Source organism: Haemaphysalis longicornis, unplaced genomic scaffold (genome assembly GCF_048455015.1).
Source record: "Haemaphysalis longicornis isolate Haplotype H1 unplaced genomic scaffold, Haemaphysalis longicornis Haplotype H1 scaffold_126, whole genome shotgun sequence".
Classification (NCBI taxonomy): domain Eukaryota; kingdom Metazoa; phylum Arthropoda; class Arachnida; order Ixodida; family Ixodidae; genus Haemaphysalis; species Haemaphysalis longicornis.
In genome coordinates this window covers 379,938-404,815 of record NW_027526228.1, presented here as the reverse complement: position 1 = coordinate 404,815, position 24,878 = coordinate 379,938, and the positions used below count along the sequence as shown (strand labels likewise).

Genomic DNA, 24,878 nt, shown 5'->3' with positions numbered 1-24,878 from the left:
ATGAAGAAACTCCAATGGTTGATTCCTACCGCTTCACAGCGCACAAGCCCCATTGCTATTTTATGGTAGTCTCTGATGAACGCTTCCACAATAACTAATCCGGTGCCGAATTCCCGTTCTATACACTAAAAAATACAGCAATGGAGGCCGCACACGTCAAAGGCTAGTTTTCTTAGCTTGACTGCAAATTAGCCCACAACTAACTACCAATAGTTATTTTACCGCGGTTGTCGATCTCTAAAAAATGACGTCTTCGTGTGAGAAAAATACACAAGCACTAAACTCAATTGTTAACTCTTAAGGTTCCGTAATATCTTTAAAAACATGCCGATAAAACTCAGAACTCTTACCATAGAATTCTGTAATAAATCATGCCCCTTTTCACGTTTGGAGTTTAGAAAACAGTGATAAAGGTTTTAAAAGTTTTTAAATCTGGGACTGATAAGTTAGAATTTGTTTTTTAGGCGTGCTATAAAAAGTCTACGCGCGCAATCTCAGGAACCTACCCCCTAGAACGTTCGCTGCGCACAGCCGTGAAGACATTTTATGGATTAAAAAATTACGGCATTCAAGTTTCATTAAGCCAACACATGAGGTTATGTCTTCAAAAATGAAGCAGTACGACGTCAAACAGTTTCTTTGGAGCATTGTTCGAAAAGCACATGGTTAAAAGAACCTTATCTTAGAGCAATGCTGCCGTGCCGTAGGTTGTGACCGAAGGTGGGGGCGTCTACCGGGTCGCATCGACAAAGAATTGCACTCGCTTGCTCCAGAGCTGTTGTAAAATGCTCTGCAGCTCTAAGTACCCATTAGTAGTAGTAGTAATAACTTTATTTTGTCCAAAAGTTGTGGTGATTGCACCACTGAGCTGTTCGCTCAGTCATCTAGACAGCGGGGTTCCCGGTGTTTTGGGAGCTCGGTGTCTTCAGCCAACTGGGCGGGGGCTTCTTGCACGTGGGGAGCTGGGCTAGAGATGGCAGCCTCCCACTCGGTTAAGGATGCTATGTTATGAAGGTTGGGATGATTTCTTCTACGTGATGCGGGTATTAATGGGCATGACCAAATGATGTGGTGAAGTGATGCTCGTTCCACAGAACAAAAGGGGCAAGCGTCCTTATATTCGCCAGGATATATGATGGACATGAGATGCGGAGTGGGGAATGATAATGTTTGGAGCTGCCTGAGAAGGACTGCATGCCTTCGACTGAGCGATGGATGCGGTGGTGGAAAAATTGTCCGATCCTGGCGGAAATGGTCAAGAATATCGCCGAAAGTATGGAGGCGGTCCTTATAGCCGAAAGGTTGCGGGATATCTTCAGGGGTTCTATGAGGCCCTCGGCGAACCATATCTCGAGCACTCTCATTGGCTCTCTCATTTCCCATCAGGCCAGAATGTGCCGGTGACCAGATGATGCGGAAGGTCCGGCTATGAGGTGTGGGCCCTTGCGAGATGGTCGCCAAGGTTCTAGATGATACCCTGCCGTTTAAAAAATTTAGTACGGCCGATTTAGAATCGGTTATGATGTTAAGATGCGGAGACCGGCTGTGGGCTATGGCTAGACCAATTGCCATTTCCTCTAGCTACTATCTTGGATAAAAAATTGCACTGAATTTGGCCGCTACGACTACACTATCATTTCACCGAATTTCATTCGCTTATCTTTATTAGCTCACAGTTGAGTTTTGAACGTCACAGAATTCCCGTCTGCTGTCACGCAAGGCCGTCCACCCAGGGCGTATACGCTAACACGAAAGGCTGTAGCTGTTGGTTTACCTGAACAATCCCAAATCAATTTGTATGGCAATTTTTCACTAAGAGGGCTCTGTAATCACGCCGAGTTTTATTTACTCGTCAGAATTAAGTAGTTCACACTGAAGCTGTAAACCTTACCTTACAGAATTCCACTCTGCTCTTAATACATGTCCGCCTACCGAGGCAGTATGGTCACATAAAACCGCTGCAACTCTGGTTTTATAACAACTACAACAAAACAAATTACATTGCAAATATCTTAGAATCTGTTTTAAGGATTGTGTGCGTGTGTGACCTTGTTGGATCATTGTCGTAAGTAGCCTCGCACACTAACAGCTTCCGCGGTCCTCCATCTTCACACCAGCGGAAAGGCCCGATTTTTTTTCTTCAAAAGAGTAATGGACTCGCCTCCCAAAAGCCCCCGTCGACCTTTCTTCGTTGTTCAACGGCAGGTGTGTTGTTGAGCGGTCCCGAACCGTAGACGGCGCACGCCTCTTCCGCCCATTACGAGCGAACGGCTCAACCCGGTGATTGCGGTCCCGTTGTAACCGCCATTTTCGCAGTCGCTTACGTCCTTGCCCCGGCGGAAGCACAACTGTGCAAAAGCCAACAGTTTTTGCTTATATTTTTTATTTACTTATATTGCCCCTAAAGACCCTTACAAGTGAGTATTGCAAAGTGGGAGGGAGGGGTGATGAGATATAACAACAATAAGCGTACATCCAGGTAGCGTAAACAAAGAAGGAAAGGCGAGAAGGCAAGAGAAAAAGAAAAGGCAGAAATATTTCTAGAAAAAAATAATCCAGCAGTGAAGCAGTAGACGATGGGCTCGCGCGTGGGTGCGCGAAAGCTGTGATAGCCAAATATTGTTGTGTTGTGTTAACAACGGACGTCTGACTCATAAATCTGGCCCTTTTCCTTGTTTTTAGCGAAATTACTGTAGTTATTAACACAGGCACACAAGCGAAAGATTTATTTATTTATTTATTTATTTATTTATTTATTTATTTATTTATTTATTTATTTATTTATTTATTTATTTATTTATTTATTTTGTTAAGCTAGGTGTCAAGGCAGTTAAGCAAGACATGAGTAACAGACCTGCAATTTTTTGCACAAAGGGATATAATTTGTCTAGAAACTTTTCAAAGCAAAGGGGCCTATTTATTATCTAGTATATATAGTGTTACATGCTCGGACGCGGAACATCTCCATAGTAGATTTGAACAATGTCCTTTAGGTTCTGCCACGACAGCTCGAACAATGCGCATACGTACCACCCACTGCTTCGTCGCCGTCAGTGGAAGATCCCCCTGGCGGTATGCGTCCCTGCAGACTTATCTGGTCTAGTAACAGCACGCCAGATCCGCATTTCTTAGACCTGACCGATGGTTGACGCCCCTAGGCAGTACTACCTTCCCAACATCTCTTCTATGTATTTGCTGTGAAGAATTAAACTACGCAATAACAAAAAAATAGTGAGTAACATACCGCAGTGCCCATATCCAACCACTTTTCTGCAAGCAATATTTCTATAATTACTTGCGATCATAAAAGGTGCATCAAGTGCCATATGAGCCAATTCTGGAACCTCGATGACCACAACAGGCCACCGGGAAGATGGGCGAAATTTTTCGTACCCGATACGCTAAGAGGTGCAGTTTTTCTACTGGTTTTCTCTCGTGGTTTGTCTAAACCGAGGTACGTTGACATACTGTAAATAATGATAGTGTTTCTTCCTGCTTTTTGTGTAGTTTAGTTTTCTAATACTAATAGTTTTTTAGGATAGCTCACCTATTGTACTTATATAATATATATTCCTGAACACTTGAACACATATCTCTTTAAATATATTCTATACATTCAGCATTGCTTTACGGCTACTTCGAATTTTATGACTACAGAGTAACAAGAACCTGAGACCTGTACGGTGTTACGCAATCTAAAGTGCACATTGCTGCAGTCCGCATGAAAACACAACACAAATAATGCTACCACCGTAAAATGCAGAAGCTGCATCTTTCGCTGATGTAAAACAAACCTTCATTCCTGCTTTTTGGCAAAAGCCGCGCAGGAATTCCATTCACCGCAGCCCTCTTAACAGCTCCTCGGGCCACTAAGCAGCCACCGCCCCGCATACGCAGATTATTTCCAACTCGTGGACGTGAACGCCGTTTCGCGTTACTCCAAAGTGTCGCAACGGCTGCCGGCTGTCATCGATCACGCACCGGGGGGCCGCGCCCAGTTCGGCGGCAACCGCACTTAGCATGCGATGCGGGCGCGGCGGCTCGCGAAGGCCGCCATGCCTGTTGTCCTTTTGTTCAGCGGCCGCTAAGTGCCCGCTTGTGGCTACCAAATTAGGGAAGGCGGCGAAAGTCATTTTGAGCTCTCTGGCTACCAGGGGTGTTCGAGAAAGTAAACAACTGGCGCTCGGTGACGATTCTCTTGAGCGGAGAGTCGTAATGCCCGAGGCTGTGCTCAGTCCAGAGTATAGCTTTTCCCTATAGCCGGCTTAAACGCCGGTTGCGACACGAACGTTTTGAGATAGCGTGTTCGCGGTGGAAAATACGACACAGGATGGAGAGTGCACCACGACAGGATGGGGAAAAGAATGAGCATGCGCTGGCGTTAATTTTACGGTGAGCTGTTTGTGTAGCAGTGCTATTATTTTCGGAGATGATGCAACTTCAAGAGGGTCACGTTTCCACACGCTAAAGGTTGGCTTTAGCGTGTCAGCTCACCCTCAACTCACCTCTTGATAAACGAGGATGTAGGGTGGGGCCTGAAAGGGGCGTTCAAATGGAAAGGACCAACAAAGAATCCCCCCTTTCCGATCACGTAGGCAAACCTTTTGTTACCTGGATGACATTGGTTTTCGTGACTCTGTATCGGCGTTACGAATGTCGTACAAGCAGCGCGTGTAGGCAAAAGGAAAGTGAGCAGTGGTAATTGCATCCTACCTGTTTATTAGAAAAGCTTGTCTGTTACCTCTAAGATTTGGGCGAAAAAACGGCTTTAATGAGGCGGAAGATTCGATGGCGTAAGGCGGGGTACGGAACGTGGACCTCACTTCGGTCTGGGTAATTCCCAGTCTTCTGTTTATGTGTGCCGATAACTGAGCCCGCACTGGTTCCTTTTATCTCTATGGCGGCGAACCACAAACCTGGGGATCCAACTGGCAAGGATTCAAGGAGTGACAATTGTGTCGTACGGTTGATTTAAACAAAGTGAACACGATTCCATAAAGGAATGCATACAGGATGCTTTGGCCTTCAAACAAAATCCTTTCCGATGGGGATAAGTGTCTAAGGCTTCGCAGTGCCTAACCAGTCCGTGTGAATATCCCTGCAGAAAAAGTGTTATGCGTTGTATTCGTACAAAATCTGTCATTCCTCATGTTAAGATATTTGTTAATTAAAAAATAGCATAATTACAGATTATTTCACAGGTGGAGTACCACGCGACGGCACAGTATTACATTACGCTGCAAAATGTTTCCCCCGCCTTTTCATTAAGGGCTTGAGGCCAGTTTTGTGCAGTGAGGAGCAAGCCAGGAGTTGTAATTTGCTGGGAGTGGCTTACCGCAATCAAATTGAACAGTTCCGTGGCGCACCATTAATTCTTTTGATACCCGCCGCGGTGGCCCATTGGCTATGGCATTGTGCTGCTGAGCCCAAGGACGCAGGTTCGATCCAGGCAGCGGTGGCTGCTGTTCTGAATGGAGGTGAAAAGCCAAAACGCTTGTTGTGGAGATTTCGGCATCGTTAGATATCTTCAGAGGTATAAATGTAATCCTGAATGCCCCACTACAGCACCCGTCATAGCCCAGGTGTAAACTTAACCACACAATCAATCAATCAATCAATCAATCAATCAATCAATCAATCAATCAATCAATCAATCAATCAATCAATCAATCAATCAATCAATCAATCAATCAATCAATCAATCAATCAATCAATCGATCAATCAATCAATCAATCGATCAATCAATCGATCAATCATTAATTAATTACACAATCAATCGAGCGAAGAAATGTTAATTATTAAGTAAACAATTAATAATTGAATAATTAATTGATAATTATTTAAATATTTATTAATTTAATAATGAATTAATTATTAATCAGATATTCAGTTATTCGATCGATATATCGATAGATACTTTTCCACGCTTCTTGTTTTCCCTTGCTTTAGGTGAACGTTCATTTACCCGTTCTCGTAGGACCGACTGTAGGATTTCTTAACTCGTGATAACAATAATAACAAAATAACTTGACCTAAATCTACATAGTTGTTCTTATTACCTTTCTAGATTTAAGACGGGAGACCTGATGTTCCTCTTCTGTTTCTCACGGCTAAAACAGTTGACGCTGTAAAGTATTCTCCAGGAGAATAAAACCCGCTTGCGTGCTTTGAAGGCGACAGCCTGGCGATACTTATTAATTTTTTTACTGCTATATCGCATTAGAGTCTCCTTATTCTCTTCCGTTTCTTTGTTTTTGGTCCAATTCCTTCGACCGGTTTCTTTTCGGTTACTCCGTGCTTGTGTCTCTCCGCTTCGTTTGTGCGTCCTTCGGCGCCAATTGCGTCAGCAAACAGACTGACACACACCACAGCTTTCCTGCAATCGGGTACTATCTGGTTCCCAAACAACTCCCGTGCCCGTGCACACGCGCAACTCCCGTGCCATCACGTTCAGGTGCAAGGCGCCGCGCACAGTTGTGAAGCCTTTGCGTTTCCGACTGATATTTAGGGGAATATCGGAGGCGGGTGAAATGACCGCTTAAACTCCCCGCCCCCCACGGATGGCTGTCTCCTGCACCAAGTGGTTGTGCCAGGAAAGAGCGCGCAACAACGACAGCTTTCGTTCTAACGTTGGGAAGTTGCGGATATTGCAGGGTGGTAGCACATGCATGAGTCTGCTATTGTGGTGACCCGGGTTCAAATGTAATCGCACTAGATTCGTTTTATTTACTTTTCGCAGTGGCGGCCTTTTCTTTTACAGGACAGCAACAGCCACAATGGTTTCTCTCATAATGGGGCCCTCAAGGCGTTCGCCTTAATGAAACAAGGCGGCTTCTTCTGCCCTCAGGTGGTTCTGTTCGTTATTTGTATTTGAAGAAACAGATAACAGAATGAGTAAGAGCCTTTTTGCACGCACCTTCGAAGGCTGTGTGACCTTCAGAAATACAAATACAGTACTCGCGTGCGCCGATCCGACCAGGGACCTCGATTCACATTACAGTAGAGTCCCTCATGTAGTATGCAAGATCAGTGTGATGGCTCGAAGTTGATTTGTAGTTCTTAAAGCTTTCAGCAGCTAATGACCTTCCAACCTGAACGGTGTTTTTTTTTTTACCGATTTCACGCATTTTTTACAGTTGAATAGTATTTCAATAGAAAGGCTGCTACATAAAAATTGACACCGATAATTTGTCGTCGTAATTATTCAGGCTGCGTTGTAGAACCTAGTCTTATGTCACCGCTTAAAATAACTCTGGAATGCTCAGCATAATTGTAAAGCCTCGAAGGAGGGAGACGGCATGCATGTTAAGTGGTGCCCCACCGAACAACTCGTATTGACGTCCCATTCGTTCGTAATGAAGCTCAAGCCGTGTTTACATGAATGCGACAAGTGGCGCATCGCATCGCATCAATTTTCTAGCGCATCGCATCCAAGTAAACGGGGCTAATGCGCTAGGAAAGCGCGTCGCATTAATGCGCCAGACAGGGGTGGATTGAGACGTGTAAGTCGACTTTCGAAGTGCATGTAAACGCGAGCGCATCGCATTGGGAATTATGTCGACAAGAAACGTAAGCCCTGCAAACGCAGCTTTGCCTTTAAAAACGTCTAAATCGAGTGTAAGACGCCAGAAAATGCGAGTCGTGAAAAAAGAACAAGAACCAGCCGTGCCGGAAGCTTTGGAAGCGCCAGAAACGCTGCTTTACCTTCGATGTGCGACACCGTATGGCGCCACCATCGCACCAGGGGTAATGCGGTACATGTAAACGCTAGCGCATCGCATTACTCGTGATGCGCTAGGAAATGTGACGCGCTGCTATCGCATTCTGTCGCATTCATGTAAACGCGGCTTCAGGGTGCTTCCATAATCTTCGAAATTTTTGTGTTTCTTGTTTAGTATCAAATTTCGTTTGCTCGCACGTGGTTCCCGTGTGTCGCCACAGCAGAAAACATCAAATCCACCAAGGATTCCGCGAGCGAGAAACAGCGTTTTCTGCACGTCTTAACGTTCCAGAAAAATGTTTAAATTTGCCAAAAAAGAAGTACACTTCGTTCACCTTGTAGACTCCGACATTATCTGATGGGCACATCTGGTGGGCATGGAGCAGCAATTATTGGCTGAGGTAGTTTGTGACGTTAAGTGCTGGATGCGTTTGTTTAGTACATTCTGAAAATATTAAGGATTTGAGAAAAGGCTGAAAGAAGTGTTGCAAGGTCTCTTTAAGCGAAGTCATGTGATTACGACGCTGCTTCGAATCATGGAGCACTGAGAGCGCCACTGGGCATCTATGTATTGGAGGGGGTGGAAGATGGCTGCATTTCTTCTCAGGGCAAAAAACACACAACTCACATTCATGCCGAATTTTCTTTAAATGGACATTTAACTTTATTTTTAAGGGACGATAATTCCGAACTTATTCGTGCAAAGGCTCGAGCGCGTTGTGTGTGGCCTCTCCCAAAAGGATACGTGCTATTGAAACGTGGGATTCTCTTTCCTGACTGACTCAATTTTTAATTTTGATTTGAGATAGTTTAGCCCTCTTGATCGCTAATAACTATCACTGATTCCAACGCGATTGCAACCCACCTCGTGGATCCGCTATTATATAAGCAGCACGGCTACATATGGGGAAAACCCTGGTGAGGATAGCATTCGGAGAGAACTAAGGCTACCGATGATGACGTATGTGCACTCTTTGACAAAATTTTCTAGGCCATGACGAACGTGCATAGGCTGAAAAAAAAAAACAAAGTACAAGGTCGCCTCTCGAGCGAGTCTGAATCGTTTTATACCCGAAAGCCAGAGAAAACACCTTTCTTGCTGCAATAAAATAATTTGCTCACAGTTAAGCGTTAAGCATATTCTTGGAATTCTTTCTTGAAGACAAACCTTTGTCTTGGCCTTGAAAACTTTGACAAATACTGTATGTCAGCGTGTATTGACAAATTTTTACCTCAAATAAGTCAGACACCACGTTAGGGGCTAAAAACGTAAAAAACAGCCTCTTTGCTGATAGGTGGCACTGTCAGTTACTGCAACGGCAGTTTATTAATAAATAGGGCATATTGGCACTTCTCTCTCGCGCAGTCGTGGGCCAGACGCAGGAATGCGACCCTGTCCCGGTGCTGCGCTGTTACGGCGGCCTTCTGAGCGGCGTCGAGGCGGACATGGACCGACTGACCGCCAAGTACGGCACAGAGCTGGACGCCGCGCTGAGGACGTTCGCCAGGTGAGCGCTGTTTCCCGTTTACTCGCTAAAGAACCACGCCGACACTGCAGCACTCACGCACTGAGTCACTTAAACGTCCGGAATAAAAGAAAATATGAAATTGGTTTCGCAATTTCTTTGGAAAGTTACATTTTCCCAGTATGGGCTGTTTTTGGCAAAATGCCAGGTGAAAGAATGTGTCGTGTAATTATCATCATCATCGGCCTATCAACTTCTCCTGCAGGGCAAAGGCCTCTCCCATGGATCTCCAATTATACCGGTCCTGTGCTAACTGCGACCAATTTATCCTCGCACACTTCTTGGGCTCGTCCGCCCATCTAACCTTCTACCAACCCCTGCCACGCTTACCTTCTCTAGGGATCCATTCTGTCACCCTTAATGACCAACGGTTATCTTGCCTTCGCATTACATGCCCTGCCTACACCGATTTCTTTTGCTTCATTTGTACTAATATGTCCTTAGCACGCGTTTGTTCCCTGACCCACTCCGCTCTCTTCTTGTTCCTTAATCTTACACCTATCGCCTTCCGTTTTATTGCTCTCTGAGTCGCCCTCAATTTAAATTGAACCTTCTCAGTGAGCCTCCAAGTTCCTTCACCGTAGGTGAGTACCGATAATATGCAGCTGTCACACACTTTCCTCTTCAGGGACAATGGTAGGCTGCCATTCATTATCTGAGAATGTCTGCCGTATGCACTCCTCCCCATTCTCATCTTTCTAATTTTTTCTATAACAAGGTTGGGATCCAAGGCTACTACGTTTAATAACCAAGCGTAATTTAGGGCTTCAATCGCGCAGTCTTCGGTGACAGTTGACGACAAGTGTGGCTCGCATTACGGTAAAGCCGACACCACAAAGCTCGCGACGGTAGAGCGCTAATTTGGGTCTGTTTTGTCTGGTTGTAGGGCGCGCATTCATGCGTTAGGCTCCTCGAGGTGAAGACATCTGGATGCTATCTAGACATTTCTGTTGGAACCGGGTGGTGCGCATGCACTCCAGAAAACATATAAGTGGTTATAACGCCGTTTTATCGTTTGTAAGTGCAGTGGTATTGTTTGCAAAAAGCGGGTGCCTCGGTAATAAAAACGTACCGCGAAGCGTGGCTGGTGGACGTACGTTAGTGTTCTCTCTGTTAGTAATAAAAATAGTGCCGACATGCACAAGACGAAATGTGCAACTGGTCTGCTAAGCTGAAATTGGGACTGCTGATTCAAATTTTTTGTGGATTAACAGTACAAAATATAAAAAACAAGAACGAGACTCATACGCGTTCTATACAAACACAGCTCATTTTATTAGAGGCAGACATTAAACTTACAATAACACGGTTAGGTAAAAGTTACAGCCATGAAGGCATTAAATTAAACAATAGGAATATATACTTTGGCCTGGTGAATATTGCATTGTCACTACTGCAATCAAAGCAATTTTGTATATCAGTGGTGTTCGCGCTGTTTTCACCGGTATTGGAGTAGTTAGTGGAAATTTTGAGAATAAGGAGCCGGAACACTGTTAACGTTATAGTAAATATTTGGTTGATTGCAACATTCTAATATGTAAGCGAACATTAGAATCACAAGAAAGCATGTGTGGCCCTCCGGTGCCCGAAGTTTTCCTCTGTGCTCTTGCGAACTCCATATGCTTACCTACAACACTACAGCAGGCCAACGGCCCGGCTGATTGAACCCGGTGCTGTTCACGGCACGAGCAAACAGTGGCCTTTGTTGCTTGCCAGGGGCCAAGACCTCAAATTCTGGCTTTCGCTGTTCCGCGCGTTCCATCACCTATTGGATGGTGTTTGCATTTCAGGTGTCCCACCGATGATTTTGGAAATAATTACAGCCACCCTTCATGCTTTCTTAGAGAGGTTGTTTCTCGTGATGATCCCTTTATATGTGACCGTAGCAACTGCGCTCTCCGTAATTGGCAAATGCGGGGCGGCCTCATTAGTTATCGTCTTGAAACAGTGGTTTCGTATTTAAAGCGAGAAAATAGGCGTGCACGTACTTTGCAGCAGCGTTTGACATCAACGAAAAAGCGTGTTATCATATACAGGCTGCCTGTACACTGTCGTATTCGAAACAAGGCTCGGAAGCCAAAGTGTTATCTATTCACTACTTCACCTGGACACATCAATGAGAATCAAAAATTCTTTCCAACTCGTCTCGCCTTTTCGCTACTTCTGGTCCACGCTTAATTCCCCGTGTGGATTGTTACATGGCATGTCGTTCTGCGCTTTCTTAACGGCACTAAATTAGCGGAACCCTTTTCTGATGGACGCGAAAAGCAAAAACGCCCGTGTTTACGAGATTTCGGCGCACGTTAAAGATTCCCAGGAGGTCAAAATTAATCTGGAGCCCTCCACTACGGCGCGCCTCATCGCCTGAGTTGCGTCGGTGCGTTAAACCCTACAAGCAATCAATTAGCGGAACCTTATCTTTATAACCTTATCCCAATAAATGAGAAAAAACAGAATCGTACATGTCTGCGTCACCGAAGCAATGTTGCTCGGAATCTGTCTGGTACTCTACCGACCCAACGAATATGTGGCGGCCTTTTAAAACTTCCCGCGCTCTTGCAGCAAGCACCCTGCTTCATCGTCACCCTGCAAGCTGCGTCCGGGCGAGCAGGCACGTTGTACCCAGGCGGAGCGCGAGCAGCTGGACCGACTCGAAGCAGTGTACGAGGTCTTCCAGAGGACGGTCAGCGACGACCAGTCTCTCAGGGGTGAGTTTTATACTACCTTCTCGCGCACATCCCGATCCACACATGAAGCAAGTTCTTCCTGGGTTTCTCGCGTGTAAAGATACGCCGGTGAAAACGACCGAGCCGCATAAGAAACATAAACAAATCTCTTTGTCGCTGATGTAATGCGGATATATGAAATACCTTGGAATATGTGTAATCCCACTGTTTTTACTAAGTGTTTTTATTGACCCAGTTGTCTATGATGAACTAACCAGCAGGTGGCGGTTTGAACGGCGAGGCCTCTGTAACCCGGAGGCTACAAAATGCCTTGAAGGTGCCTCCAAATTTGGGCAAATGACTGATTTTAGGGGTGTCAAAAATAAAGTGAAATTGCTACGTTACACTACCGCCTTGAACTCCACACTCTACGCCCACCCCCCCACCCTGACAAGCTAGCCACTACCGATGAAGTCACTACGTACCGCCGCCTTCAGATGAACCCATACCCACACAGCACCCTTCAAGTCATCCACCTCAACCTCTACGCCGACACTTGCAATTTATGTCCCCAGCCCTGCACACTCTACCACATTTCCTGAAAGTGTTCGCGAACTCCTCCTCTGACTCCATCGCTTCCCTTAGACATGAGCAGTGGGAAGGCATGCTAGCCCGTACCCCGGCGATCAGCTTCGGCTGGTATAAAAGGCTCCCGCCGGCTGCGACCGCCCAGTGATGTCTGTTCTAAAACATCCCGTTTCAATGGCTACAGAAATGAATTATCCCTCGGTGCAAGTAAAGTCTATTAGTCGTCGTTTTAGAATATGTACAACGCCGGAGTACATCAGGCTAGACGTATTTGATAACATTTTGTAACTTTCCAAAGACCCACAAAGTCACCTGTGATTGTTGTTTACCCATGAAAATGCCCGAAAATAAACAAGTGAATTCTACACGCGCTGCGACTTCGAACATCTGGGGCCGTTTGCCAAACCTCATAAGTTCCCGCCTGCAATAAGACAGTGATTACCGACTACCATAAGTCGACGTCGGCCACGGCGAATAACTCGGTTGCCGGAAAACCCTACCCTTGGCCAACTTATCACTGCGCTTATTTCCGTTTCGCGCAAACGACTTATTTCCTAGCGAGCGCTTAAATTGTTGTAATGAACTTTAGCCCACTTATCGTGTTCGGGCAAACAAGCCCTGATAATGGGTTGAATTAAGATAGTCGCTTATTTGTCGGTATTTAAATATAAAACGCATTTTGGGTTTTGGCATTTGAGGTTTGGTTTCGTTAAGCGTTTAACTAAAAGAATCTACTGTTCGGGAATGGCGCAGTATGATTTACGCCACCTACAACATAGTCTCACCGATGAGACGACAGATCTGGCTTGATTGCCGCGAGCTGGCCGTAGGGCTAAGAACAGCGTCTGCGCGCTTTCCGAGTCCGAACAACAACGTCAGCTTCTTACGCTGTTCAATCGATGACGATCAGAGGTTACGTTTCATAATGATGATGATGATGATGAATACAGCTGAGCTTTGATACAGTTGACAGCGGGGGGCGACACTGAAGTAACCGACGGCGGCGCTTGTAGTATGCTGCAATGGAGACTAGCGGCCTTAACCCCATTGCTGCGGTATAAAGGACGCATACCCTTAGGCCAAATGTGCTCACCATCCGTACGTACTCTTGTTAACCCACGCAGACATGATCTCAGCGTACAAGTGCTGGGACAGGCGCAAGTACCGTGACTGCTTCGCCAGCCTGCTCCAGGATACGCTAATCCGCCAGTACATCGACGCGGGCCAGCAGGACAACCCTCAGAGGTCGAGGATCTGCAAGTGAGTTGGCCGCACCTCGACGCATTTTCGTCATGGTTTTTCCGCGTCTAGGGCGCGCTACTTGTTCATTATGCCGGAACGATGTCGAATCTTCCCAAATTATTGATTCAATCATTGAACCACCACCTGTATTTTAAAGAGGCCATGAAGGCAGAATACAAGTTTGCTATATTCAAGAGACTCCCTTATGTATAGATAGAAAATATACCAATTTTATCGCCAGCTCTAAAAAATAATTCAGATGATAATGAAAACCGGTGAAGCAGTGGCACCCCTTCGGTCACTTTACACCGATTTTTTATGCAATTAACGAAACTTGTTTGTACGATTGTGCGGCCACCCACCAATTCCATGGCGAAGACACGTGACTAGCCTTTTGCATTGGGGGCTGAGTTCTGTTTAATCGTGTCAAACTGAAGATTGTGTTTTCAGTGCTGCCGCACATTAGGCCACTGCTGCACATTTGCGGCACAGTAGCGTAAAATTTGAGAGCTTTTCAATATTTGTTAGTTTTTTTTTGTGCTAAATGTATTTTCTGGATAGAATCTAGCTCAGCGAGTTGCCAATGGCTAGTTCTCTAAACCTGAACAAAGCGGTATTTTCTTTTAAGGCTCCCTTCAGCTAAAATAGTTCTTGCACGGCTCTACCATTCAAGAACAAGCCGATAAAAGAAATTGTGCCCAATTACCATCCCTTCTGTTGGAAATTTAAGCGGAGCTCGTTGGAGAATATTAATCTGTGGTGCAATGGGGTAAACACTTGCGACAGACGTGCGCCTATTTTCGATTATATATACCATTCCTTGCGTCACCTTCGGTGACTATCAGCGCTGGATTCCAGCGCCTGCAGCCTCTACTCTAGCAGAACGCTTTAGCAGCAGCAGTTGGTGAATGGCTTGTATCGACATCATTGTTCATCTTCCACAAAACTCTGCATAAGCAGAAAGGTGAAAAATTAAAAAAGATCTTGTGCATGCCGCGACTGCCTGATGAGCGGGGAACCGTGTCATCATTTCGCACCTCCAGCACTGGGCATCCCCTAAGTTTTGATCCTCCACAGTAGTCGCCACGGAAGGTACCAAAGTGCAATGCCGATTTCATCTAGACACCATATACCCTACTCCTCCGCTTTCTTTCTCACTGTTCCTCGATTTTCTTCACTTGCAAGTTCCTGCTTACGCTGCCAGCCTACCCGCCTCATTCGGTTTACTCGGCCACTTTAATATGTCCACCATCTCATCCATTGCTGTGCGCTTCCTTTGTTCCTGCCGCACAGTTACGTAGTACATCGAGTACGTAAATATCAGGACATTCATCACTAAGCTGTAAACAGACCACTGAACTTTACTGTGAAATGCCGGCGCTTGTCTTGTACTGTCAAACCTGCCCTTAGTGCTATCTGGTGACGTAGAACTTAACCCAGGCCCACCAAAAACAACCCCTGACCCTATCCTAACCGCTATTCTAAAGCTAGAAGCTGGGCAAGCCACCCTACGCACCGAAACAGAGAAGCTCAAGCTAACCCATGAAACACATCCCAACCAGTTGTCCACTCTAATCAATCGACTGCTAGCGCTCGAATTCCAACTAAGCATCCGTAATACGAATGCCGAAATGACCACTGACGACCAGTTAACCCAGGAAATAGCAATGCTAAAAACCGAAAGCACCGACTTAAGCAAACGCCTTCGAAGAAATAACCTGCTGTTCCTAGGTCTAGACGACACAGATAAAGAGTCATGGAAGGAATCGGAAGAAAAAGTTGTGGCATTCTGCCAGACAAACGTAAACTTCCAACTTAACGCAGGCGAGATTGAAAGGGCTCATCGTATCGGAACCGCCTTTCTCAACCAAAAATGGCCTATCATCGTCAAGTTTAATAACTTCAAAACAAAGGAAAGCATACTATCATGTGGGCCAAAATTAAAAAAATACTGACTACGCGATTAGGGAACACTTCGCATCGGCCACACGCCTAGCCCGGTCCAAGCTACTAAAATTCATAAAACCTAAAAATTGCGCGTTCGAACTAAGATTAGACAAGGTGCTCGTGGGCAATAAATGCTACATCTACAACGCTGCCACAGATAGCATTAGTGAATGCACAAAGTTATCGATTAGCTCTGCGGGTCATGACAAACCGCCTCTTGGCACTAACAATGGCGTCAAATGACGTAAACCAGATCGTTCCACCAGTTTCCCATCTCAACGGTGACAGTTATCATTCCTGAAGCTTAACGTCATGTTCACCTACATGCGAAGCGTAATGCCAAAACGCATCGAACTTAGCAGTTTCAATGATGACACTGAAGCCGATCTCCTAGTACTAACCGAAACTTTGCTGCACAGCAACATTAGTGACAACGAGGTCCTCCCTTCTAATCAAAACTTTAAAGGAGCACTGACACGAAAATTTTATGTTACACTTTTATTGCTTTTATCGATGCTTAATGGCCTGGCGAACCTGAAACAGCACTTCAAATACTTCAGCGCGCGATAGTGAATTTCATTGAACGACCTGAAAATCGTTTGTTTCAAATTACCGCGTTTTCATCCCGAAAGGCGCATATGACAGCCTCCCGGTTTGACCTCACCGCTTTGTGCGGACGTCACCGGCGCCCGCTTGAGAGGGCGTAGCGCCCGCTCGCCGCTCGTGGGGCCGCGCGCGTGAAGTGACGTCACGAGTTTTTGGCGAGTGCTGTCGCGTCACTTCTTTTTTCTCTCCTGGAGTGATGTCACGCTGATGTCCATTTGCTGAGTGCCGCTCCGCGCGCTCCTCCGTCGGCGCGATAAATGCGATCCAATTGAAGTATGTTCTTCGCGTCACAGGCCGCTCATATTTCAGCCAGGGTATTCTGTTGAGTGAAGGAAGCGAACTGTGCAATAATGTTAACGCCGAAAATTGGTGTCAGTGCTCCTTTAATGTGTTTCGCCGCGATCATATTTGTCGCAGAGGAGGTGGCGTCCTCATCGCTATCAAAACACACCGTCATCATCGCTTGTATTACAGGACGATAACCTTGAATTATTGTGCATCCTCCTAGAAAATCCCGCGGTCAAAGCGATTTTCAGCGTCTGCTACCGGCCACCTGACAGCCACCGATCCTTTTGTGATTCACTCACACGTGCCCTAACTGACATAAAAACCAAACATCCTGACACTCCCGTTATCTTGTTTGGCGATTTCAACTTCCCCGAGATAAGCTGGTCTCTGCTTTCGACACCGAAAAAAACCACTACTAAATGAAGCCAACCAATTTATTATTCTTGCTTTAGACTTTAACCTCCACCAAGTTATATCATGCCCAACACGGGGCAACAACACACTCGATCTGTTCCTAACCACCTGCCCTGCTGACATTAAAAGTGTAAACGTTTTGCCCGGCATTAGTGACGACAGTCTGCTCGACATCTCTATAGCGCTTCCGTTTGCACGAAAATCCCCTAGCACGAAACTGATTACTAACTACAAGCGTGGTAATTACGACGCCATTAACAATGAACTTCTGCGATTTTATTCGTCCTTCTGCAAAACCTGCGAAGCACACACTCCTACTGCTAACTGGGAATTGTACAAAAATGAACTATTTAGGTTAAAAATTATATTTATTCCTAGCCTAATTGTGAAATATGATTCATGGTTTGATAACTGCCTAAAACGAATTCGGAATAGAAAAAAACGCTTCTACCGATCAGCCAAATCAAAAAATGAACCGCTGGCGCGGGACCGTTGCCAGTCATCTGCGACTCAATACGTAAAAGAAATAGCCGATGCCAAGATAAATTCTTTTCAACGGACCTACTATTCATACTGAAAACTAATCCAAGCATGTTCTGGCGCTTACTGTCCCCTAAGTCGAAGACTAATCAACTTGAACTCACAAACATGGACGGTCAACTTATAGACATTGACAAATGTGCTACATTTCTCAACGACTACTTTACATGTGTGTTCACTCCCGTTAACAACGCATCCATCACAGCTCAACCATAAACACCATCCAGTGCAGAACCCGACATTTCATTTATTCCTAAAGGTATAGCCCAATTAATTAGTACACTGAAGTTAACATCATCTGCCGGTTGTGACGACATTAATAGTAAGTTTCTAAAAAAAAATCCTCGTCTCAAGTGAAATCCTATGTCTAATATTTGATCAATCCGTACACAGAGGCCAGGTTTCAGAAGGCCGGAAAAAAGCAAAAATAACCCCCGTCTTTAAATCAGGCAGTCACTCTTGACCAGCTAATTACCGCTGTATTTCTCCTACGTGCATATCGTCCAAGCTTCTCGAACACATAATAGCATCTCATGTCGTGAATCATCTGGAAAGCATGAAGTACTTTTTCCCATACCAACATGGATTTCGGAAATTTTACTCATGCGAAACACAGCTCGCTGAGTTTGCGCACGACATTCAAGTTAACATGGATAACAACCTTCAAACGGACGCCAGGTTCTTAGACTTTGCAAAGGCATTTGATCGCGTCCCACATAACCAACTACTCTCAAAATTAACTTGCCTCGGTTTAAAGACAAACATAATCAATTGGATTCAGGACTTTCTTACCGGCCGCATGCAATTCACTTTCGCCTATAATAACCAATCACCGCTTACAGCTGTTATATCGGGCGTACCACAGGGTGCCAGTCTATCGCCACTTTTATTTCTAATTTATATAAATTATCTGCCAACTAACATAAAAAGTAAACTAAGACTATTTGCCGATGATTGTGTCCTCTACTCTGCAATTAAAAGCCCCGACGATAACAGCACCCTACAAAAAGACCTTAACACTATCGCATTATGGTGCAATAATTGGCTCAAGCCCCTTAACTTATCGAAATACAAGCTAATCTCTTTCTCTCATAAACGCTCCATCACCCACCACACTTACAATATTAATGCTGTTTCCATATTCTCTGTAACATCGTATAAATACTTAGGCGTTCACATGACACCATCATTATCGTGGGAATTACACATCGACACAATCTGTTCCGAAGCATTAAGGACACTGGGTTACCTCCGACGAAATCTAAAATCCACGACCATAGAAATAGAAAAACTTGCTTATCTAACATTCGTAAGGCCAAAACTTGAATGCGCGCAATCAATCTGGCATCCATCCCAAGCATATTTGACCCTCAACCTAGAATCCATACAATATCGTGCAGCTCGCTTTATCCCCTCCCAATACAACTCCGGAACCAGCGTCACATCATTAAAACAGTCAATTTCCCTTCCGTAACTTGTGTCGCGCCGTCATATCGCACGTTTATGACTACTTCATAGGGCCTACTATCATCCAAAACCCGGGCAGGAATTATTAAAACCATCCCACCGCACGTCAGCACGCCTAAATCACACCCAGACAATAGCACACTTGCCCATCGAACATCGGCATTCACAAGTTCGTTCTTTCCCAATGCAATAACCCTTTGGAATTCGCTACCCAATAATGTAGTATCATGCACTGACCACGCATCTTTTCGAAAAAAATTGGACGACCATTATCACCACTCCGAACATCAATGCTGTGTCTAATATAGCTCCTGACTAGTTGAACCTGTACAATTGCTCTTGCTTGTCTTTTCTTTATGTGTGCTTTTTTCTTCTTTTTTTCTTTTTTTAGCTTTATAACTGAACATGTGTATTTGGTAATTTGGAATTAGTTTTCCCTCATCTGCTTTTTTTTGTTCTTGTTAGTTGTGCTGACTGATGCATGTCAGTCACTATTTTTCTTGTGTTATTTTTTTCTTTTTTGCCCAGTTGTATATATCATACACTTCCTCATTGTCTATCCTATATGTATTTGCCCACACCCCTTATGTAATGCCTTGGGGCCCTTAAGGAACTAAAAAATGAAATGAAATGAAATGTTGCCCAGCGTGCGCACGTCCCACGGCGTGACGAGTAGTTTCGTTACAGTTTCCTGGTCTGTAAAGCTAACCTTACGCCTGTACCAGCTTACATCTCTAGTTTGAACAGCTAAATGTTTACATCGAAGCTGAATCCTTCATCAAAATTTGGCTGTCCTACATTCGTCGCAGGAATTACTAACTCAGACGTCGCCTGAGGCCTTCTTACGGGATAAGAATGCCAACGCAGAAAGTCTTCTTGAACCCCACTGAGCGCTGCTTGGAGTTTCCACTGCGGAGAGTAATCGTTTCGTCTTTTGCCGCGGAGTATTCCCACTGCACTTGCGTGGACGGCCAGATATCGCTGCTGTTGATGCTGTGGCCGCTGGATGAATGGATGCAGGGACGCATTTTACACTATAGTATACCGGTACGACACGTACAGTCTTCTGTAGGGGATTTGCATGCATAAGTCTGTATCACTCTGGGTTCAAGATATAAAGGCGTGAACTTTCATTGCGGTGCCAAGTTTCCTCATGACTGAGCTCTATATACAAAGAAGCTTTGCGGTGGCGTGACTAATCAGCTCCTAATCAAACTCGGCATGTGTCGTCCATAAAACCACCCAGTTTTATCTGGAAAGAAAAATTGATTTGATATGATTTGATGCCGCAAAACAGCTGTGTAAAGATCATGAGTCACTGCAAAAATGGAAATAAACGGAGGTGTCAGGATGTAGCGCAGTAATGGCGGCCTCTGCCACTATTGATGCGCGTATGGCAGCAAGGGTGGGCATAAGTGCGGAGGGGCTGCGTTGCCGATGTCCTGGTGAGCGTTCACGTGCATCCGAAGAACTACAGATCATGTAAAGAGACCCCTTTGATTCGGTCAACCGAAATATCATCGGAACTTAAACAACCATCCTTTGCTGCGTGCACTGCGAGTGGGACACGAGGCGGTCTTGAAAAAAATTGGCGCCAATCCGCTCACTGAATGCGGAAAGCCATGTAGCTGAAATCGACGTGCTTATCTTCTCGTACTCCAGAGAATACCATGAGGCTTACAAAAATAACATAAATGAAAGCGCCTTTTCCCCCCGCGTATAACGGGCCCACAGCGTACTACTACAGCAGCGCCACCAGAGTACGCCTACACAAGCACCTCGCACTCACCTGCCGAACAAGTACTGCGGCTGCTCCGGCACCTTACAGTTTCGTTTTAGCATCCACTGAACGGAAATCTGGCGCTATTGGGTACGGAAGCCGGCCCATCCTATGTCCTGCCCATCCGGGGTGCGCGACTTCATACTACAGGAGCGCAGGGCTTCTGCCCGGGAGCTGACGGCACACTATTCCTCTCCCGTCCGCCGCAGTCCTCTGTCTTGTTTGGCACGTGCCGTGTTCCTGACACGGACCTAACACACCCTGGAAACATTTGCCGGGCATACATGCGGGAGCTGGAGGTGCAAAGCTGTCAGGTAAAAATTGAATTCAGGAACACCAAATTTAAAAGGAGTCGGCCAACAGCCTTTACACAAATCTGAGCAGGAGTGCGTTCGGGACAACACGCGTCCCCGGAATATACACACGTAAGTTTCTGTATTCGTCCTAAACTTAAAACAAAAATAGATGGAAAAGAACTGAATCCCAAAGGCAATACAGGTCAGGGTAAACGTCATTTCACCTACCGCGGTTGTCTGCGGGTTTTTTATTTCATTGTGGCAATGAAACTACTCAGAGAAAATTGTTTTACGGCTCCTCCACCTGCTTTTCTTGACGGCACATAGCCTTAAGTGGCAGGTAGCTGAAAATTTGTAAGCCCTAATTATCAAAGCGCACGCCGAGCCCACGTGCTTAAAAACAGCCACATATACGAGGTTTAATTTGGGCAAAATTGTTTGAATAATTATCAATTCCACAAATTGTATTAGCAGTGTTGATGGCGCAAACCTACACAAACTCTCTTTGGCGTTGAGAAGCGTCAGTGTTCACCGGTGCACTGCACCAACTTTACGATGTCGCGCAGGAAGTGGTCCTCCCTATCCGGCAGCTGCTTCGACGAGTCTCACGAGGTGGAGTGTCCAGAGGGCAACGCAGCTGCGGGCCGCCAGCACTTCCGGGATCTTCTCGCTGCCTATGTGGCCAGCTTCGGCTGCCCGTACAACAGCGCGGACGTGAGCAAGCCCTCCTTGCTGGGAGCGACTCTCCTTGCCCTCGTTTCGGTGCTGCTGCTTCGTACTGGCGCCATTTTCTGAGCAACGCCGCCCGGCCTGTGAACGCGCAGCCTTAGGGCTCTAATTCATGTGACTCATACGTGCATTCGAAACTCAGGGGAGTGCAGAAGCCGCAGTTCTAGGGAGGCGCCGTTATTAGTCATCTTACTTGACGAAACCTCTATGCGAGCCTGTTTTCGTGACTGCAATCCTCTCTGTATCGTTATGTTGTTTTCTACAAGGAAGTTTCTCATGTTTCAATTTCGCATGGCATCTCAATTACTCTTCAGTTAAATATCGCGTGTTGTATGCCCCCAAATAAACGTGAATTTTTTTCGCTCATTCCTTAAACTACCACCATCATTCTCAGTTACAATGGCATTCTTACCGCTTTTCTTGTGTGGTAAGTGACAGTGAACTGATTGTGTAAGCAATAAAATTATAGCCATTACACGTCGAAATATTGCCTTGGTGTTATTTTTGTTTCCATTAATAAGAAGTCATAACACATTTTTACCGACTGTTGCAAAGTGAGTGCGCAATACCTGTGTCCCACGGAAAACTAACCCGTGTTACAGCTAATGTCATTCAAAAAGGATGACATCAGTTGATACTGACAGTTAGTTATTCCGTGGTGCCTACACGGAGAAATCAATTTCATTTAATTACATTATTGTCACGTGTTTCCCAACACCGGCGCCAAGAGGCGACTCTGACGACGAAGAAGTGGTTAAGTACCCGTGTTCTGTGATCATCGTCATTCATAGCTCTGGCGCTCGCGCTTGGTACCTAGTGCTTGGGCTCTCCTGAAAAGGCTCCGACTACTTCTGCTCACCTGGCCGTCGCCTTCAAGGACCCCGGCTCAACAACTGCGTGTTTATAGCACGCGAAAATATTATTATTGCTAATGAGCAGTCACGTCGCCGAATTGGATGATTCTAATGTAAATGTGTTCATAATGTATTGACACATTTTTTTAAATTTTGAAAACAAAGTGAATTTGGATTGAACAACTTTTTATTTTCCCAACTTTGTCGCTTAGCCGTCGGTCAGGAGTCCTTGGTCTCTGGCGGCGGTCGGGGCCATCAGGACGAGCCGGGTCTGGATACCCGAGTCGGAGCTAAGTAGCGCGGTCTCCCCCTGCTCCTTCGCACTTATGATGAGTGCAGGCTGCCCTGCCTTGCTGCTTTGGGGGTCGTTTCTCCGGAGAGGACAAGACCATACCATGTGATGTAGGTCAGCCCTATCACCGCACGCCTTCCATTTATCTGAATAGAGCCCTGGGTAACATCGGCTGTAAGCCACTGGATTGGGGAAGCAATCGGTCTGCAGCCGTCGCGACGCTACTGACTGACATTTGCTCAGTGTCTTGCCTGGGGCTGCGAATTTTGTCTTTTGCAGCCTATAGTGGTCAATTATATCTCGGTAGTACACCAGCCTGTCCCTTCCTGACCGTCGTATGGAGTGCACGTCTGTGTCAGGAGTTTCGACACACGAAGTGTTTCTATTCGGTCATCGTCCGACCCTTCGAATCGGTGCAGTAAGATGCTCAGGTTGTGCTTTTGAGTTTCTTGCTATTTTACCGGTCAATAAGCCAGCGAAGAATGCTCCGAGTTTTCGCGAGGCCAATCGGGGGTTCCATGCTGTCGCATGACTGTACCAATTTTGCCGTGTTAGTTGGTTTGCATAGTCATCAATCTCCAGGTTCAGGGCTGCCAGACGTCTGCGTAAAATTACGATATACAGCTGAGCTCCCTCAAAACAAACTAAAGAAATCTTTTTTAATAAAAACCATGCATGGCTGGTATAGGCGAATATGTTGATGTCACAACCCGAGTCGTGTAAAGAACAAATCCGAATCTGGGTTGCAGCAAACATGGAAGAGCTTTGTGACTGTGTGGCTTGTCTTCATTTCTATATGACAACATGGTAGGAGAAATGCAGATTTACTGACAGTTTGTTTGTACACGGCGCTCGCCGCCTTCATCTGTGAACTTTCTTATTTAGTGACGTGCCACTGCAGTCGGGGTTATACATTCCGGTCGGAAGCTAATGCAAACGTGCTCTGTCAATGCCATCGGCATCTAATGGAATTCGCTATTCTCGTGCAGCGCCAAACCAGTAACACTAACAGCTACTCTCACTGAGTCGAAATATCATTAGATTTCTCGAATAAGAGGGGCAAATACTGCGTAACACAAATGATTGCATGTAGAAACAAAACACAATCTTCACACCAAAATACATACTGTAATGAAGTAGCAGGTAATTGTTACAACAGGAATGTATTATATTAATTCACTCGTGAAGTTTACACATGAGGGCCGACCTGTTGGTTTAACTACTCAAGCACGTACTACACAAAGTGTATGTAAACCCACATGTTTATTTACAGTGGAGCTTACCAACTCATATATAGCAAAAAATCAACACCGTTTTATCAAGGTCTGCAACTTACTGTTCAGTTTGGGACAAAAGAGAAGCCCAAAGTGATCTTTTTACAAAATTGATGTAGTTGCAAAATTTTCGCAGTCTATGGGGAAAGGTCGCCAGTTGGATCACCAGACGCATTTGAAAAGGAGGCCTATGGTAAGGCCTATCCAGCGGATTCGGTAGCAGGGGTTCCTCGGGTCTAACTGTTACGGGTTCTAGGCCTACATTTGTTGCCGCTACAGGGAATTCGGCTTTTCTTAGATCTGTCTAGAACAGACGCTCCAGGAAGGATTCGAAAAACAATTAGGCGATCCTTCCGAGCGCCACCTGAGGACGCTCGCAGGAAGAACTCGTTAGTCTCGTTCTACAAACCGTCTTCGTATTACACGACAAGTGCAAGTTTAATTCCACGAGCATCATCCTAAGTCGAAGCGTCCTTCACCAAGCGAACGAGGGTGGACACCGAAACAGTATAAAGTAAAATGAATGACCATAGCGACCCAAAGAGATAGTGTGCTGCGGCATCTATCTCAGTAGCTTCGGCCACGTAACCTCTCCCAAACGTAACGTAACCTAATCAGAGCGACTTATGCGGGCAGTGCATGGCGGTG

General features: G+C 45.6%; 1 protein-coding gene across 1 annotated transcript in view; it reads left to right on the top strand.

Annotated features, from left to right (window-relative positions):
- Positions 1–22,295, top strand: part of LOC144163625 (uncharacterized) — a 30,662-nt gene extending 8,367 nt beyond the window's left edge. The window contains exons 2-5 of the mRNA XM_077694433.1: positions 9,088–9,229; positions 11,810–11,955; positions 13,626–13,761; positions 21,648–22,295. Of these exons, the coding sequence (XP_077550559.1) occupies positions 9,088–9,229; positions 11,810–11,955; positions 13,626–13,761; positions 21,648–21,876 (653 nt within the window). The 3' untranslated portion in view covers positions 21,877–22,295. The remainder of the gene's footprint in view (positions 1–9,087; positions 9,230–11,809; positions 11,956–13,625; positions 13,762–21,647) is intronic.
- Positions 22,296–24,878: the final 2,583 nt, after the last annotated feature.